This window comes from Acipenser ruthenus, chromosome 7 (genome assembly GCF_902713425.1).
Source record: "Acipenser ruthenus chromosome 7, fAciRut3.2 maternal haplotype, whole genome shotgun sequence".
Taxonomy (NCBI): domain Eukaryota; kingdom Metazoa; phylum Chordata; class Actinopteri; order Acipenseriformes; family Acipenseridae; genus Acipenser; species Acipenser ruthenus.
This window is the reverse complement of record NC_081195.1, coordinates 18,958,461-18,978,752: the sequence shown is the minus strand read 5'-3', so window position 1 is coordinate 18,978,752 and position 20,292 is coordinate 18,958,461. Positions and strand designations below refer to the sequence as shown.

The 20,292-nt window shown below is 37.6% G+C and overlaps 2 protein-coding genes across 5 annotated transcripts in view; one reads left to right on the top strand and one right to left on the bottom strand.

The window, feature by feature from the left end:
- LOC117415695 (methylcytosine dioxygenase TET3-like) overlaps positions 1–18,784 on the bottom strand; it is a 73,419-nt gene extending 54,635 nt beyond the window's left edge. The window contains exons 1-2 of one of the 4 annotated variants that reach the window (XM_034026353.3): positions 18,298–18,784; positions 15,749–17,473 (exon numbers count right to left, since the gene is read on the bottom strand). In XM_034026353.3, the coding sequence (XP_033882244.3) occupies positions 15,749–17,365 (1,617 nt within the window). In that variant the 5' untranslated portion in view covers positions 17,366–17,473; positions 18,298–18,784. Of the gene's footprint in view, positions 1–15,748; positions 17,476–18,297 lie in introns of those variants that run through there. The other 3 variants (XM_059026538.1, XM_034026352.3, XM_059026537.1) reach the window with 3 other exon arrangements.
- Positions 1–20,292, top strand: part of LOC117415697 (solute carrier family 25 member 16-like) — a 46,142-nt gene that overhangs the window by 1,916 nt on the left and 23,934 nt on the right. The gene's annotated exons all lie outside the window — the stretch shown is intronic.

Genomic DNA, 20,292 nt, shown 5'->3' with positions numbered 1-20,292 from the left:
TCAACTAAACACTTCCTGTATTGTAGGTTTTGTATTAGAAAATTCAATGTCATTAATTTGTATTAAATTGTTAATATTCCTATCCCCCTGGTCCTTAAAACATTTCAGGATAAGTGGTTCTTTAGATATACAGTGCCTTGACCCCTGACCAATTCTCTCATATTACTGAATTACAAATGGTACATTGAAATTTCGTTCTGTTTGATATTTTATTTTAAAACAATGAAACTCAAAATCAATTATTGTAAGGTGACATTGGTTTTATGTTGGGAAATATTTTTAAGAAAAATAAAAAACTGAAATATCTTGCTTGCAGTATTCAACCCCCACACATTAATATTTGGTAGAGCCACATTTCGCTGCAATAACAGCTTTAAGTCTTTTGGGGTAAGTATGTACCAGCTTTGCACACAGTATCTGAGTGATTTTGGCCCATTCTTCTTGGCAGATTTGCTCCAGGTTGTTCAGGTTGGTTGGATGACGCTTGTGGACCGCAATTTTCAAATAGTGCCACAGATTCTCAATGGGATTGAGATCAGGACTTTGACTGGGCCACTGTAGGACATTCACCTTTTTGTTCTTGAGCCACTCCAATGTTGCTTTGGCCTTGTGCTTGGGATCATTGTCCTGCTGAAAGGTGAATTTCCTCCCAAGCTTCAGTTTTTTAGCGGACTGAAGCAGGTTCTCTTGCAGTATTTCTCTGTATTTTGCTCCATCCATTCTTCCTTCAATTTTAACAAGATGCCAAGTCCCTGCTGATGAGAAGCGTCCCCACAGCATGATGCTGCCACCACCATACTTCACTGTAGGGATGGTGTGTCTTGAGGCACGGGCAGTGTTAGGTTTGCGCCACACATAGCGCTTTGAGTTTTGGCCAAAAAGCTCTATCTTGGTCTCATCTGACCACAAAACCTTTTCCCACATCGCAGCTGGGTCACTATCATGCTTTCTGGCAAACTTCAGACGTGCTTTCAGATGGTACTTTTTGAGTAACGGCTTCTTTCTTGCCACCCTCCCATACAGGCCAGTGTTATGTAGAGCTCTTGGTATGGTTGACTGGTGCACCATTACTCCACTCCCAGCCACTGAACTCTGTAGCTCCTTCAAAGTGATTGTTGGCCTCTCTGTGGCTTCTCTCACAAGTCTCTTTCTTGTTTGCGTGCTGAGTTTTGAGGGACAGCCTTTTCTTGGCAGTGCCTGGGTGGTGTGATGCAGCTTCCACTTCCTGATTATTGATCCAACTGTGCTCACTGGGATATCTAAACACTTGGATATTATTTTGTACCCTTTCCCTAATCTATGTATTTGTATTACTTTATCTCTAACTTCTGTAGAATGCTCTTTGGTCTTCATTTTCCTTCAGATTCACTGCCTGACCAATGATCCTTCAACAGTGGGGTTTTTATCCAGAAAATGTGACAGCAACTTTAATGGTTCACAGGTGGAGGCCAATGGTAAGGTAATTGTGTCCTCGTTAGGGCAATTTCTTTCATCGGTGCAAACTGGGAGCTTCCACAGCACAGGGGTTGAATACTTATGCAAGCAAGATATTTCAGTTTTTTATTTTTCTTAAAAATATTTCCCAACATAAAACCAATGTCACCTTACAATAATTGATTTTGAGTTTCATTGTTTTAAAATAAAATATCAAACAGAACGAAATTTCAATGTACCATTTGTAATTCAGTAATATGAGAGAATTGGTCAGGGGTCTGAATACTTTTGCAAGGCACTGTATATGTAAAACTCTAAGAGAAGTACAAATGTGATACACCGGTCATAGGCAGGTTTTGCCACCATGACGAATGCCTGACACAGCATGGCACCCCAGCTTGACAGTTGGCTGTTAGCATGTCAATAACAGGATTGTCAAACTCAGTTTTACAAAGGGCCATGTTGTCATTTGATGATTTGTGGGCCAAAAACAAACGCCTTTAAAGTAATGTTTACAAGTAATGCAAGTATGAAATTGTAACTGATGTATTCTTGTTTGTGTTTAGGCTTCACTGATGTAAACTAACGGTGTCAGTGAAGTGACTTGAAGCACGACTTGTAAGGTATCAAGCTTCTTAAAGAGTATGTAAAAATAAATCTTTTTAAAATCATATGTAGTGCTACACAAAGAATCTTTTTTTTTTCTGGGGAAAGATACGAAGATATTGTAGTGTGTTTGTTTTGGTTGCCATGGCCTGTGTTGTGTTTTACACTGAGAGAGCCTCCTTGCATGCCAGTGCAGACCCCTCCTTGTATCTGCCTCACAGCTGCTGGGGACGCCTCCTAGAGGCCCAGGTTTCCCCAGGAAGCAGCTTGCTGAAGTTTAAGCAGCACAAGCTGCTGAGTCAGGAGAAAGTAGCAACAGAATGTATTCAGAAACTATACTGCAATCCCTCCTTTCACAAGACTAAAAGTATGATCGTCAGTTCACAGATTACACATGTTGATTTTTTTCTTTTTTAATCAAAGAGGTAGTTTTAATTTGCAGCGGTACAGGTTCAAAATGAGATAACTGATGAAAACCAGATGGTAGCAACACAGTCTGGAGCCTTGCTGGCTAAATTATAGCCCTTTCCTTGGGTTTTACAGTTTAGAGGCAGAGACACTGCTGAATACAGATCTTATCAACACTATCAGTTGAAGGTGTGTTAAAAACAAACACCTGTTGTCATCTAGCTCACTAGGTCAGATTTTCGAAAACATTTTTCGAGTGGGCAGTAAATACTTATGTTATGGATAGACACCAGCTTTCTCATTTGTGATTGATATACTGGGTATGCGTGTTTATTTATAGCACTGCTGTTCAACAGACACCTAACAGAAAAGAAAATACCACTGAATATCATTATATTGTATTACCCTGAGAAAGCATTGCTGAACCATGAACTGAATACTCCGCATTGCCTGACTAGCGTATAGGGAAGATTCAAAATACTTTCAAACTGTTTTAACACATCTGACCCCTTATTTAAATGTGTACTCAGATCGATGATCCAACTATACAGCTGGTGAGTGCGTAGGAGTAATGCCTACATTTTTATACTGTGTATCTATGTTTGCATCATGCCTTGTAGCACCCTAGAGCCTGGACACACCAGCGCTTGGCGTCGCATGTTTTTTTGTTTTTTTGGGGGGGTTTTTGATGCGCAGTAGTCTGTGCCACAGCAGCGCATCTATACCCAAGCGTCAGTTACCTTTCCGGGTAAAAAAAAAAAAAAAAAAAAGTACTTTATAGCATTCAATTTAACGAGAAAATACCCTCCCTCCCCCCCACTGTTGATCTTGCCTAATATACAAAGAAAATATGGCTGTGTTTTGAGAAGACATGGAAAGTGTGACATCAACAGAAGAGAAGGAGGAAGAGATTTGTACTGTACATAAAATATGCATTTCCATTTGACTTGAACTTCTTGGATTTAGATAGTCTTCTAAAAATAACGAACTTAAGTACCATGCCTATTTAAACAGATAGATAATCACAGTATGTGCTTATTATGCGTATGTGTACGTACGTGTGTGTGTGTGTGTGTGTGTGTGTGTGTGTACTTTTGATCTGCATTTTGTGTCTAAACTGTCAATAATATTATTAATATTTACAGCAACTGATTATGCAAAAAAAGATCTGACCGGTACATCTTGTAGCTCATATAGTGATATTTTTCGTTTAATAAAGACTGAATTAGCAAAACAAAACACTTAAAAATGTTAATTGCACAATGCAAATATCGTTTCCTGAATTAACTGTATATGCTAGGTTTCAGATCGATTTTCAGTCAATGCATAAGACATTTTACAATGTATATACATATACTCACTGTATTTTGTACACTTTGAGTAAAAAAGACAATCTTACATAGAAAACGAGGGTTGTTTGTTTTTTTAAAAAAAAAATGTTATACAGTGTCAGAAGTCTGCTGTATGGTTACTGACTCAGGTATATGATTGTACAATTCGGCCTTCGTCACCAACATCGCTTGTAAGCTCGAAACTGATTGGTCCATTCACGGTGTCCATGGAAACATAAGCCCAGAAATATAATGCCCTCAGAGAAGGAATGTTTCCGTCGACTTACATACGTAATGAATTGTGGAAATTGCCGCTATTTTACTGGAACAAAATAAACATTCTGAATACTATTCACTAGAACATACGAGCACTATAAAAACATTTTTTTTTCTTTTTGAAACTATTTTAGGCGGCTCATCTAGCAAAGTAAACAACAACTTAGCCAGCCACTGGCTGGAAATGAGAAGGCTGGATCCTAAGGATTCAAGTAGCCAATCAGAACCATCACATGTATCGTGGTACATATGGTATTGCGACCTGCATGTCGTGATACATACCGTGACACTGGTATATCGTTACACCCCTGATAGAGAGGCAAGTAAGCCATTTTACACCAGAACTTTTTTGTTAAAAGTGCACTTTAAAATGATCACGCTTTGCGTTTCTACTGGGGACCTCTATGTAGTCTAGCAGGACCTTGTTGGATTGATATATTTTGTATACAGGTTCATAATGGTGGGGAAATGAAACAGACCCAGTTAGAGATTTTGATAGCCTAGGGTTCCCCTGCTATAAAACACCACCAAAACCCACCAGCTACAGTAGCTATTAATAGATCTATGAACTTTATCATTTGCATGATCATTTGCCATGCTAGTTTGTCATGAATTTATTAAATTTTACCATAACAATTCTGAGAAATATTCACAAGGCATAGCAATGCATTTTCATTCTCATTTCAGCTTGTAAAAACAATCACGCCCTGTGGCAGGTCAGAGTCCTGCACGTAAATAGGGGGCTGGGCAAAACCCTTTGGTTTTGGTTTTAGAATGGGTGAAGTTATGGGTGTATTGTACGATTTTAAAAGTTGTTTGGGTTAAAAACACAGCTGAATGTATTGTACAATTAAATGTGTTCTGGCAGAGGCGATTGTTAGCAGCTCGTCTCTGACAGACATCTCGTGGAAATGCTGGTGATTATTGATAAACTGGCTGTCGGCCACGCAGAGTAAAAACTATCTGTAGAATGTGACCATCTCTGGATTGATTAATTTTTTGCTAATCCGGAGATGGTCACTTGTATAAAAACCTGCAGCTTTGGCTGATAGGGGTGGGTGTTCAAAGAGGAGGAACAAGAATGAGAAGGAAGAAAATCTAAAACGAAAGTAAAAAGAAAAATAAACAAATGCTACGTGTGCTGGAAAGTACCAGCCTGGTACTTGTTGGTATTTTGTTTTGTGTTGTGCGAGATTCTGTTTTTGTTTAAACCTTTATTTCGCTTGGTGAGCTGTGTGTTTTTGTGGAACTGCCAGCGCTTTCAACCCTGCAAGAACCTGCCCGTGTCTGTGTCATCTTCCAGGTCTGGGTACGTCACACCCCCATAAAAGAAACTATTGTATTTAAAGTACTGAAGGCAATGGTTATCCTGTATTTCTCCATTTGGGAAGAGAAAGAAGAAATGCATGCGGGTATCCAATATGAGTTAATTACATAAATAAAGCAAATCTTAGTTTACTTAGTAAATTATTTCCCTGCCTCTCATGCCACTGTCTTTCTCAGCATCACATGGTTTTACATACAGGGGTTTGCACAAAAAAAAGCTTAGTGGGGTGCAGGTCAGGTTCCTCATAAGGGAAATAACTATTTGTGCCGAAACTCTATTTACATAACAAGTACAATTTAAAAAAAAAACTGTTCCATGAATTGAATGACAAAACTGTACTGTAATGATATATTTTAGGATGTGATGCTCTGAGTAAGAAACTCCTGTTGCTCTTGTTCATCAGATTAGTCGGCCCGCCTCTGGTATTGTTCAAACCTGAAGATTATTAAAACAGGACTAGGCAAAAGTCAACAGTCAGCTACCAACACCAACAATAAGGCAAGAAACCAACAAGCATATATGGGAGCTACTGTAAATCAAGGTCAGTACAATAGGTCTAGAAACAAAAATGCTATCCCTCTTCCTTAATTATAAGCCTTTTTGTTTTACAAATTAACCCCTGGAAATAATCACAGCACTATGAACTTTAATGGAGTATTCCGTTTATGTAACAAGTACAGTATGTTTAATCCTACATTTAACAGCCGATCTGGGAGAATTACTTCCCTAAGTTCAAGACTTAGTGACGCCACGTCATTTGAAACAGTGTGTTTCATCGTTCTGTTGTTATTTCAAATAAAGAAGTGGGAATTGACCTAGTGAGATTATTTGATTGTTTGTATCTAGTGTCCATGGCATTGTTCTGCTGGATCTGTTACAATGCGTTCAACTGCAAAATTCCGAGTACACTTTGAAATCTCTCCACTGAATGAACTTTTCAATGCAGGTCTGCAATATCTTCCCTTTTACTCAGAGTCCTTGAACAGTAGCATCTTTTATTGTGCAGACTTTTTGATGAACATTCTGACATTTCACAATTCAGACATTTTCAATGATTCTCCCACCTAATTTCTGCTTTCAAAGTGTAAATGACCTTGCACTTCTGTGTGCTTGAACATTCTGCATCTATCCTACAGAAAGCTGACCATACATACAAAAAGAAAGTTAATGATTGGCTAGACTTTGCCAGGACCACCTGACCTTCCAGCTGAGGCCCCTGGGGCTTATATTCTTTAATTACTTGCCATATGTTGCACATACTTTTTGTAAAAAACAATGATTAATTTCCTCAAAGGTAGTTTTAGCTGGAGGGATGCAAGTTTCCACCTTCCTTCTCTGTCAGCAAAATAGTCACGTTCCTTCTACTTGTCAAAGCAGAAGGTATAATTGACAAGAACATCATAAAATGTATGAACCAAAGGAGGCTATGTGACCCATCACTACTTGTCTGGTTCCTAGTAGCTTTATTGATTGATCTACATGGTGAGTTGTGCTTGCTGCTGAGATTTCAGTGCTTTATCAGTGACAGTCTGGAGGTGTGTATATCTTAACTATATTGTACTTTTTAATTTGTATTTATATTGTGCATTTATAAAATGTACTGTGTAACCAGATTAACCGTTTTGAGATTATTCAGAGAAGTGTTTGTGGAATTCCTGAGAATGTAGTTTTGACAATTGTGGGGCAGCACTGATGTAGCTATGTGCCCTTTCTCTGGTTGGCATACTTATTTGTTCTGAAGTGCCATAAGCATTTAACAAGATTTGCCACAGGATTACAGGATATATGTATTTCTGTCTGAGTAAGATGATGATTGTTCAATTTATCCCTGGCATTTGACCCATTTTGACCCATGGAACTAAGTTATTTGTACCAAATTGACACTGGCCAACCCTGGAATTATCTAAATCTAGAAAAGTATAGTACGTATGATGGGCAGCAGTGTGGAGTAGTGGTTAGGGCTCTGGACCGGAGGGGCGTGGGTTCAATCCCAGGTGGGGGACATTACTGCTGTACCCTTGAGCAAGGTACTTTACCTAGATTGCTCCAGTAAAAACCCAACTGTATAAATGAGTAATTGTATGTAAAAAATAATGTGATATCTTGTAACAATTGTCACCCTGGCTAAGGGAATCTGCTAAGAAATAAATAATAATAATAATAATAATAATAATAATACTGATGACGGCATGATGACATCACAATTCTAGAAGAAGAGAATTCCATTCTGGGTGCCAAACGTCATTGTAAACATAGGCAATGTCAGATCATTTCTAATTCAGCATTCCCCTGGGACACGTGTCCTGAGGCATTTTGATGTGTTGCATTTGGCCACCATAACTGGGACCAGTTTTCCATGATCTACTGTTGAGCCACATTCTACTCCTGAGCGAAGAATAATATCTCTGATAAAGTTCCACATCAAAGATGAATTTAAGAATTCATTGATTGTAGCTAACAAAATAATTCCATCACTTATCTGTTGTGCACTTCCATTCGTTAATATAGGTCTCAAATGTGCAGTTTTGAAACATTTTTATTTTAAAACATGATGATATCTGGTACTACGCTTGGTTAAAGAAACCTCTGTTTGATACCAATGCTTTCAGATAGTGTTGCACTTACTTGGTCATTTCTCTTGGAGGGTGAAACACACTGTTCAATTAAATCTTGGCAACGACTGATTTCATATGTCTAGTATTTACTTTAATCAGATTTGAAATACTACTACTACTACTAATAATAATAATAATAAAAACATACAGGTTTCAGATTCAACCCTTTTTGGGGCCCTGACTAAGGTACAAACTCTCACTTATCAAACTAACATTGCATTATGTGTTTTAAAAAATCTCTAATAGGACTTTCTGCATTAGTGGGTCTTGGTGTCATTTTATTCAGAGAACAGCCTAGGCCATTCTAGGCTCTCAGGCAGCAATATCACTTAAGCTATATTAAAAACCAACTACTGTTTTTTTTTTTTTTTAAGCACACTATAATGTATGTTTTTAAGTTTTTGCTGACTCCCTCTAATCAAGTTGGGAGTGGATTTCTTGTTACCACATATTAGAAGTCATTAAATCTAAATAAATAAAAATAAAGTAAATGGCAGCTGTGCACGGATTCTTGTAAATGCAATGTATCCACTCTGCGTTCTTTCACACACATTAAACACATTTACCATTCAAGAACAGTTTAGTGGACTTAAAGTAGCTCTGTGCTGTTTTTGAGTTTGTTTCTCCTGCAATATGAACTCCATGTCATGTCAGACTGCTCCACTTCAGCTGCATACCATGTTCAACTAATGACAATTGAACGTGCTGTTAGAAAACTCTGAGTATACATCCCTGGCATGGAGTCTATGGAGAACAGTTAGACTTCATTATTCATTAAAATACCACAATACCTCTACAGTGCCTTGAATATACACAGTACCAGAATGGCAACATCGTGATGTCACAGTCACCAGTTTGTTGCTACTTGGTTCTACTTGAGTTTACATTGGGAACACATACCCAGTCTGGAAATACTGCCAAATAACACAATTAAAATAGTAATATTAGGACTGTATGGAAGTACATGAAAGATGATGCCAACCTTTTTATCTCCTGTAACTAAGCGTTTATATCAACAGCTGTTTCAACCACAGTTACGTATTTTATTAGCACTCAAATGTTACAGAAAACAATACTGTACAGGTATGTTTTCTATAACAACATAATCTTGTTGCATTTCGTGTCTCTGCATGTAGTAATCTATATTTGTCATGTATGCATTATTCAAATTTCATATGGTAGTTTGATTTGCTTGTAGTTAATTGATCAGAGATTCACGTTCCGATGTAAAACAGAGTTGGGTAGAACCAGCAAGCAACACACATTGTTACTGTTAGACTGCCGTGCTCCATAGTGCACAATAGAAATGAATTCATTCAAGTCATAGAATGGGTTACATGGCAGTAGAGAAACCATGCTGAAACACCTACAGAAAAACAATGTGTTGGATTTAAACAGACACATCACAACAAGACAGAAAGAAGCAGTACTCTTTATTAGGAAAACAGAAAGGTTTGATATATATTTTATGAGATTAGTAAAGCAATAGTCTGGCATGTTTCACAGAGTAATTGGAAAAAGAACCTGTTGGATTATTGTAGTTTTATTCCCAGCATATTTCAAGAAACAATACAGCAAATTATATTAGTTTTATTCGTATGTGGTTTGTTCAATTCAGAGCATACAGTATATTTCTGCTGTACTCCACATTTTAAAATGCTTTAAAAAGATGAATTTTAAAATGAAAGAATACTTTAATTGGACATGAAGAATCCTTTCAGAGTTCTTTTCAGAAAGCTTTAACTAATGAGTTATTTAAAAAAATAAAATTAATTATTTGTTTTGATGGATTGAAGTTTTGTTTGAATTAAACTGTTCTGTTTTGTATCGAATCCCCTTCTAAGAGGCAACAACCGTAACATCCTGAAGTCTGCAGGGTGAATTATTTTCAAGACCTCTTGCACTGTAATTAGCTTAACTTTATTAGGCTATTACATAGGTTGTGGTGATATAATCATATCAGCTATCAACTTCAAAGGAAATAGTTTATAGCAAAACTGCTACAAAGTGAATCCAAGTACACCAACAATGTACAAATAAATAGACACTAAATATAATATAGCGAGACACAAAGTACTGAACAGTGCTCCCCCGTTGTTCCTCAATTTCATAATTTACAAGTGTTGGTTAATTCATGGATAGTGTTGACAATATACAGTATAAAGATCACATTCACTCATCAAGATTCCACATCTTTTGTGCAGGTCAGATAGACAAATAACAGGTGGAGTAATAATTTTGCTGGAAACTGGCATTTTGGCTATCGATCAATAAGCCACTGGTTAAAAAATAATCTTTCAATTGTTCATTATTGAGTTCATGTCCAATAAATACTAGATATGTTCATCTGATTCGTGGAGGGAGAAAGATTGACTTATCCACAGCACTACTCATTGGCAAGCCCAGGCAGAATCGTTTGACACTGTGCTGGTCTCTTTGAAGGCAGGATCTTTTTGACAATCTGGCTCTGTAAAGTCCTGGCGGGCAGGCTTCTGTACTGCAGTGCCTACCTGATGGAAGCTAGTGCATTTATACCACTTTTCCAGCTGCACACCCAAGCCTTCAGCCCCTTCAGCCCCGCTCCGCACCTGCCTGCTTTCTACTTAATCCTAGTCACCAGATGTCAATTTTGATACGCATTATAAAGAATAATATCAAGCAGGGCAAGCCATTTCAGCCTTTACTAATGCTTAATTAGCCACACCTCTGCCTGTGGGCTCTAGGGTATTTTATTAAGCTTGGATGGGACTACTTAAGATCACATTTGCATTAGTAGTTTCAGTGACCCTGACAGCTACTGTATTCTATCAGTTTCATTTAAATGCCTGATCTCTGCCATCTGGTTATAGGAATACAAAGAGGGCAGCTGTTAATGCTCAGCCCTGTTCTTCCAATTGTAGAGAACACATAACAAAACATAATTGCAAGTATGTCATGCTGAAATAGACAAAATAGCCTCCTTTAAATCTGCCATAAGGATTCAAATTAAATCCAAATCTCCTGTGACTCACTCGACTTGCTTCTCCCACATTCCAGAAACTACAGAAACACAAAACGCAAAGATGTAAATCTTTCCCAATAATAATGCATTTTCTTTTTGGGGAACTTATGTTTAATTTCAAAGTCTGGCTTCATAAATGAATATTGGACAACCTTACAAGGTAACATTGGGTAGTCCAAGATTAGGAATAAATACTGTCAGGTATGTGAATGCAGATAGAAGTGTGTTCGTCTTATAACCATAAAGCTTGTACACAACGCATTAAATAGCACTGTGAGGTTTACTAAGAGACTAGGTTATCTTTTAAAATTTAATAAAGTAGGTTTGCCGTTGGTGAGGAAAGTATCCTTTCACATTATATTTAGCAATCCCCCCCTTGGTGAAGGCTAGCTCAATTGAGGGATTCGTGTTCAAACAAGATTAATGACCTGGAGCACTCGCTACATTTTGGACCAGAAAGCACTGTAGAGGAATGCTAAATGCTGCATTGCCTAAAAATATGTATTGCCAACATCAAGAGAGAAGCACAATTAACCCTTCAGAGCCTTGTTAAACAGAAACTTTTTAGAAGCTGCACAGCTTATTTAAAAGTCCTGACATGTCAAGTTATTTTGCCGCCTGACAAATACATTAAAAAAAACCACGAATTAGCAAAGGCCCATTACAATGAATTGTTTATGGATGAATTGTGATACTTTCTTTGCAATAGATCACATAATACAGCGCTTGTATCGTAATAGAAGACAAAAAGCACAACATAGCTCATTGTACAGTAGTTCACCAAATGGTTATTGAATGAAGAAATAATGTGTTTTATAGTTGGTATGAATACATACTCTCCCTATCCTATTTAAATTTTGACAAAATGGTCCATCATTAAGTGGCCATATGATCTTATTATGCATCACACAAGTAGCCCATTAGGACAATGGGCATGTAATCCGATACAGATCGTGAAATATCAAAAGGAGCTCTGTATCAGTACAACTGCTTTATTACATGACACTACCTTGTACATTAATTTTTTTTGTCCATTTCTGTATGCCTTCATAGTTCCTCTGCACCTTCTCACTAGGCTGGACAGTGTAAGGAGTCCACACTGACACTTCCTGATCATAATTCAATGTCTCCATCTACAAAGTCCCCTTGCTCTGCTGTGAATGTATTTTTATTGTTCCATTATAACAGTGCAAAGTGGTCAACTAACTCCCCTTTTCTTTCTTAATTTACAATTCTGTTAGTCTTTCCTGAGGCAGTGCACAATAATAACATACAGCCCCCTCCTGCAACAGGTATAGCAGGAACATTTGTGTTCAAGTCATAAAATCTTAAAGTGTTTTCAAGGGGGGTACTGTCGTGTTCCCACAGCTGAAACTACCTTTAAGGAATGTAAACAAATTACAAAGCCAAACACAGGCTGATTTTCTGATTAAATAGAATCCTGAAGATGTCATTTATAACCTCTTATTTCTGTAAGTAGCTGCAAAAACTTGAATATTTGTCTCACAAAATGACAAGCTGCTTGTGTCTGTACACCTAAAACTACTATCTGTAAATGTAAACCAACTCAACAAGGTATTGTATTTCAATGTTTTCTGGACAGCGAAGGAGACTGACAGAACACCTCCTTTCACACCCCTATTCTAAATTAGTGGTACAGTCCTACCTTATTTAAACTTACCAGACTTTACCTCAGCTGTCTTGGTTTTGGCATAAGCTCAAATTCTCATTCACTATAAAAAACAAAAAAAACTATTTCAGAAAAGTAATCTTATTTGGGAGTCAGGCAAGTTTTTCATATCAAAGTTTTCTTTCCTAAACTTTTCTTTAACATTTAAACACAGTACACATTAGTTTGTAATCACAATAATGAAGCCTGTTCCAACCTTCTTGGCTGCGATACTCAAAGCGCTGGAGCTCTTAAGAGTCAGAGGGAACCATGCGGGAGTTTAGTTTTCTTTGCATCCCTTGTAGTTTTTGAAAGATTTCCTTCCTGTGGATTAACTGTCGATGGCCAGTCGTTGCCGGCACAACAGCTCCCTGCACACCCGCCGCTGCACTTGCATCAGGCACCGAGGAGCACAAGCAAGACCTCACCCCCACCACAGCTCCAAATACAAATTTAGAGCTATAAGACTGAACATCTGTAGCTGTTTAAAACAGCTGCTTTTCCAAGATGTTTCTCTCATTCTTTTGCATTGAATAAAAACTGCTCTGCATTTACTGGCTGCTAAGAACAATTCAGCACACAGTTCAGGTGGCTGTATAGGTTTTTCCTTTAGTCAGAAGCAACTCCAAACAGGCAGAGAGGAACAATAATGGCGGATATGGTTATTTCATCACTTTCCATGTCTCCATTTACTCAGCGAATCAGGGTTATAAGAGTAGGGTGCAGTGACCTACAACCACAGGTCATGTTAATTGCAACATTTAGAGCCATAACATTCTCTGTTGGATTGTCTGTAAACAGTTTATTAGGGGGTGTCTTAGTAAGAGAGCAGAGTACATTACAAAAGTCCAGGCAAAATATGCTCAAATTTATATATATGTAGATGGAGGCTTTTACTTTACCCTTCAGTATATGAACTGGCCCAGTATTTTAAAATCATGCAAGGTTGCAAAATACCTTATAGAGTGATATATGGATGGGCACTTTAACTAACCACCACAGGGGGATACATAAACCAGTTGTTCTTAGTAGAATGAACATATAAAATAGTGTTCAGCATTTTCGGTTTTTACCTTTTTAAAAAAAATATATTATAAAAAAAAAATATTTTATAAAAAAATAGGGATAGAAACTGTAAAAAAAAAATCTAATTTAAAACATCAGTAAAAATCTGGTGAAAAAATTCTCAGTCTACACACTTTACATGTGGAATAGGATGCATGTATGTATGATGAAGCAGAATCTGTGCAAGTCGAAGCCACATTTTCCCAAGTTAGCTGGTACTTTGCGAACTTTTGGGCAATCGCTGACGGAAATGAACATGACATCAGCACAAACAAGCCAGGTTTATTCACCTGGAAATCATAAAAAGAAAAGAAAATAGACAATACTGTCGCACAAAGTCACCAATATATATCTCTCTGCAATAAACAGTGGCTGTCCAGCAAAGCACAGCACTCTGACAAACTCATTGACACAGTCAGTCTGCACTCTCTTTTTATTAAAGTGTGTGTAAAAGCTGCATAAATGGATTTCTTGTCTCTATTGTTTTAGTTTAATGTGTCGCTTATTTTTCAGTATGTTATTTCACTGTCAGCGTGAACATGTACCTCAATGCAGCAGTATTTGCAGCGCTATGCATCCTCTACCTCATCTGACCAACTTCTGCTATTTTTGCATTTTGTGTACTTTGGAACATTTGTTTTTCTTTGAATATTCATAAACTGACTTCCGTTTTCTCCCCATTCTTCATCCACTAAAAATATTATATTTTCATGCAAGTACTTCAATTTAGTTTTTGATCCAGCTAGTAGTTACTATGCCCAGCAATTGCCACAATAATCAGACTGATTGGCCAACATAATCATGTGTTTGTGAAGTGAAAGAAAACCAGGTTTGCTTATTACAATGTCAGAGTCAAAATAAAACAGCATTTTAATCAAAATAGTGTATTTCCTAGAAAATAGTACCGGAAAAATATTGAATTATAGACAAATCGGGTATAAATCAGTAAAAACCGATGTCCAGTTAAAAAAAAAAAAAAACCTGCAATTTATCGGTAAAATTTGGAATAAACCGGAAACGCAGAACACTACATATAAATAAATAGTTACCATGGTATCAAAAGCCTAGAAGTACCTCCACTGTTTGTTTTCAAAGGTATGTTAAACATACCAAAACTTTGGGAAGTTGGCTCTTTTGAGCAAAAGCTCTATACACTGCACCATGTTCATTATTTAATTCAACTTTTCCAGTAAGTATAACTTTGAAACCTCTGTCGTTTACTTGTCTCACAGTTTCTGTAAAGCAGGATGGCACAGCAATGTGTTTATAGAGTACTACCTGTAAATAAATGAGGCAGGTATGGACTGACGTGGAGGAAAAGGCTGTATCCTTCAGATGCTTTTTAAAAAGTTATGAATGTAAGAAATTAAATATTACACTGCAAAAAAATAAAAGGGAGCAGTGAAAAAATAAATTGATTTTAATAACAAAAGAATGCTTGAAAGTTTTACCAACATGTTCGGTTGATCAACGCTAGTACTGTAGCGGATTGATCTTAAAACTTTGTCAAATTGGGTCTCAAGGCACCAACAATATGGTTGGTAATCCACACCCTCACCAATCTCTGTGTAAATTAGCGTCTCCTACCCTCTTTCCAAATTCTAACTCCCCTTAATTTCCAACAAACCTTAGGAACTACTATCATTGGTAATCCAATTCAAATCAAAACAAAGTATGTTAGTAATATTCAACTGCCCAGCCAATGAAAAAATAGGTGATACTTCCATACTACCCAGTATGTGTGTAGAACAGCATTATGATATAGCACTCAATAGCTGAGCCTAGCAGGTGTTGGTCCCAGTGTTATAGTGTTAGAGGTTGTGAAATAAACTAATAAGATCCCAGAGCTCATTCAAGAGGTCACAGTGATTTAGATTCCAATACCAAGGGTATGTTTCCTGCCAAAAAGTTAAACTTATTGATTTTAGCTCATAACATAATAAATCCTAAAAAGTTTACATAAGCAAGTTCTAAAAATTCTATACAAGATCTTATTCATCAGCAAACATGCCTTACCTCATGGGATGAAAGCAGCGGTTTCTTCTTCAGCTCGTTGCATTTTCTCATCTTGCAGATCTGGTGGCCGGTTTTGCGGTTCCTGCAGCAGCTGCACTCCCCGCAGTTCACTTTCCGGAGGCAGGGCTCACAGGTGCCACACCGGCGCCGTTTCTTCTTCGAAGCAGTAAGAGAAGGAGTGAGCTGACCACCGTCTGGGTCAGATGAACCAGCTTGAGGAGACAGAAGCAAAACTCCCAATGTGTTCAAATCCATGCTGCGAGATCCTTGTTCCTCCTCGCACATGTATGTGGTGCTCTCTGAACCGGAGATTAATTTGATTTCTATATTGCCGTCAGTTTGGGATCCTGATTCTAGCCCAGTTGTTGAGTTGGAAACATCGGAATTCCTATTATTCATATTGTAATGTAAAGCTGGGCTTTGTGAATCCAAGTTCAACCCTATCCAGGTCTCAGGGATGGTGGAACCTTCTTTGGACTTTAAAAACTCTCCAAGTCCAACTCCTCTCTCTGATAAATCTACTGGATTTGGATTAGAGGGATTTAAACTCTCCGAGCACTTCTCTGGGTCTTCAGGGGCAGCTGAAGAACTTTTTGGGGACTTTGAGCTTGCTAATGCCAAGGTCAAGTTAGGTTCCGCATCCAAAATAGGATCCTCTCCATATGACTCTTCTTGTGACACTGAATTCCCAGTAAAGGATTCAGAATCCTTCAGAGTGATGTTTGATTGAGAAAGGTCTGGGCTCATATCTTGCAATTCCATTTGGTGTGTCTCAGCAGCACAGACATTTAAAATCAAACTTGAAGCCTGGCTTGAGAGGCAAGATTCGGATCCTGAACCTAACCCTGCACGTCTGGATTTTTCCTGCTCAAAATCTGCTTCGGGACAAGGCTCAATTTCCAGGGAGTTTGTAACGGCAGCATTTTCCACTGCAGACAGCTGTTCTGCTGTGTGAATGCTTTCCATATCAGCGTCCCCCTTACCACTAGTGACAGGGCTTTCCTCAGGACACAAGGCTGCTTCATACTTTGCCAGGTTATCTTCCTTAACTAGTTCAGCCGTCTCTCTCTGTTCCGAGTCTGCCACCGGAGCGGTTTCGCTGGCCTCAGATTTACGTCTTGCTGGCAGACTGCATCTAGATTTTCTCTGTTTTCTGTTTGGCTTGGGAGCTTGGGGAAGGCTTTGGAAGAGAGGTTTGCCCCGAAGAGACATTCTATGACCAGAGACATGATGCTGCTTCAGGGAATTATCCAAACGTCTTATTCTTGCTGATCCTATTCCCAGGGAGGAATTTTGAATACCTCCCTGCAGTCGCTGGGAAATACCACTGACAGATTTACTGACTTCAGTGCTTCTCAGCTCCTTTACAAGAGGGTTCGGATTACGCTTTAGGTTTTTAGGTCTCCACGTGTCTTCCACCTTTATAAGCACCGCTTTCCCCCTAGCCTTATTAGAGTTAAAAGTCTGTCTTTTCACTGTTTTAGCATCTCGTTTTTTTGCCTTGCTTAATTTAACTCTATTTGTGGCGGCTTGCTTGGCCGATTTGGTAGAACGAGGCATTGCTGGAGAAAAGCAAAATAAAAGGGTGATTGGATGAGCAAGCAGGCATGAGCCCATGAGATAGGAAGTGTCCTGTTAATTCTTCTGAACGTTTCTTCCGTTTGTTTTAGCTAAAACATGATTTTACTATTTACTATTTCATTGGTAACAGTGTGGTTGGAAAACCTGAAATTGCAAAGAAAGACTTTAAGAGAGCTTATAAAAGTTGCATGTTCTGAACCACAATATATTTGTTTATATTGCCACCAACTCATTTAAATGCTTTTGATGGTTTCACACATCAAAACACAGACCAGAAAAGAAAATGCAAATAAATAGAAATTATAATTTTTGGTGACTAAAATTCTTCCTTTTCGGTCTAATTATGTAATTAAAGAAAACATTCGTTTATTTTAAAACTGTATAAATTACTTACACACAAGTCTCACAATATGAAAAAAGTACAAAAATATTAGTTGCATTTTTTTTTTTTGTCTTCATTTTACTTTACTTTCAAATCATATTGTTTTATTATTTACAGCGGTTGCTTTAATAAACATGAATGGAGATGGACCGTGAACTCCAAGTACTGTCCCGTGGAACAAATACAAGCACGACCATATGCAATGGAATTCCAGCCCCCCAAAAAAGTAACCTCTTAACACCTACAATGTTTGAGAAGCCACTACAAAAACGCAGTAATCTATGCAAAACTTAAAAAAAAAAAAAAAAAAAAAAAAGAAGAAGAACAAAAACTATGTAAGGTCCAGGGCTTTTCTGCGCCTACATACTTTTTTTTTTTTTTTTTTTTTTTTTTTAAACTCAGGACTTTAAAGTTTCACGCCTTGGTTGCAAGTTCAGTACCGCATCTGTATCATGTGGTCCAGTTGTAAACACAGTCACTGGCACTTTTCTAACTAAACAAACGCATAACACGACTACACGAGTTTGTTTTAAAGTGACACGGGTTTTATGTTTCAGTTGATAAAGATCAGAAAAAGGCTACATACCAGAAATTTAGCTGCACTATCCGTGCTATTCTCCAGTCTTGAGAACACACAGACGATCCTTGATTTTCTTCGTTTTCACTTGGCTGTACCACTTCTTTCCAAAGATACATGAATGCAATCGAGACAAAAACGTGCAACGGAAGTGCGTACTATACTGTTACAAAGCAGCCATTCATTCAAATTGTGTTTTAAAAAAAGCATTATTACAACGTACATTTTTTTTTATTGTATTAGTCCATTCTATGCAACCCCTCTCCCAGACAAGCCCTGTGCAGTCTCGATAGTCGAATCCACTCGGTTCTTTAATAATGGACGTTTAAGGGAGACATCGAAATCTCGGAATGGATCATTCTTTCACACAGGATTCTCACTGTAAAGTATTCTGAACACTGAAATACTGCATTTGTATTAAAAAAAAAAACCAAAAAACAAAAAAACACTCAAATAAGTATGATTTTTATATATATTAAAAAAGTTTCGTAGATTTTTTGTTGACAAGGAAAGTTTAATCATTTTTTAAATTAATGTAATAGTACTAACCTAATTAAGAGAAAGCTTTCTATTTAAAACTATAATACTTAATGGTAGTAATACCAGAACTAATACAATTATATGACAAGAATTTTGGCTAATTTTCTATTTTATTTTAATATAACTAGCTTTACAAGGGTTAGTTGTTACAGCACCTTAAAGTTGGCTACAAAATCATACTTTCATTGTATTCTAGATTTAAAGATGACTACATTATTTCATTAGCTTAGCCTGAGCACTCTGCTTTATCAGAGAGTATACCCTGTTTCAATAAAGCAGGGTGACACAGCATGAAAAAGGAACTCTCACTGCTCAGCAAAGATAACACAAGGGCACCAACATGGAGGTCAAGAAATGGATGCTAAAACCTTAGAAGCTATACTTTAAGTAAGCTATTTTTGGTCATATTTTCAAAGCATTTACTCTGGTTTTTAACCAGCTTCATTGAGGTTTCATAAGGTTTTTTTTCCCCCATTCCCTGCATTGTGTAGTTGCTAACAGCAATTAATCTATTATTATTATTATTTATTTCTTAGCAGACGCCCTTATCCAGGACGACTTACAGTTGTTACAAGATATCACATTACTTTTTACATACAAATACCCATTTATACAGTTGGGTTTTTACTGGAGCAATCAAGGTAAAGTACCTTGCTCAAGGGTACAGCAGCAGTGTCCCCTACCAGGGATTGAACCCACGACCCTCCGGTCAAGAGTCCAGAGCCCTAACCACTACTCCACACTGCTGCTATTGCTATTATAACACCAAGGTCTTTCTCTTGGTGAACCTGTTCTAGTTCATCCCCTCGTGTATTTGGATTTTACATTTTTTGATTTTTTTGGATTTCCTGGGCAGCTGTAAATGTGTCTGCCACTCCCCCAAGCTTTGTGCTGTCTGTAAATTTGACAAGTTTGTTAATTATCCCTGAATACATTTATTTCCTTAAGGTTACATCTGTTGACAAATGTATTCATGTAATTATTGACTTTGATCAAATTCATCAAACAGCTTGTGGCTACAGTAAAATAAGTATACAATGAATAATTGAAGTGTGAGAGGAATCCCAGCCAGTGGCTGTATGTATTTTAGGGGGAAACAATGTGCACACTGTATTGAATGCTTTTCATGTGGGTTCTGGTGCATGTGTGCTGGGGAAGGAGATTGGGTGTTGTTAGGGGCGTTATCCAGACATGTTACTTAACTGTAAAATGTCATTTCAATGTATGAAGTACAGCGTTTTGTTGTTATCAGACAATCTGGCATTCCATACTATCAAGGGCTTCAAGCTATGGAAAACAGTGCTGTTTAAAAAGTGAAAATCACAGAAAAAAAAGCAAGAGTTCACTTGTACTCATGTTAGTGATTTAACAGTGGTTTGGGCCAAAGACTCCTTCTCAGCAGACATTTAGCAAGTATTTGTATGCAGTGGAAAGACAATTAGTTAAAGTGGTGTTGGAGCAGGG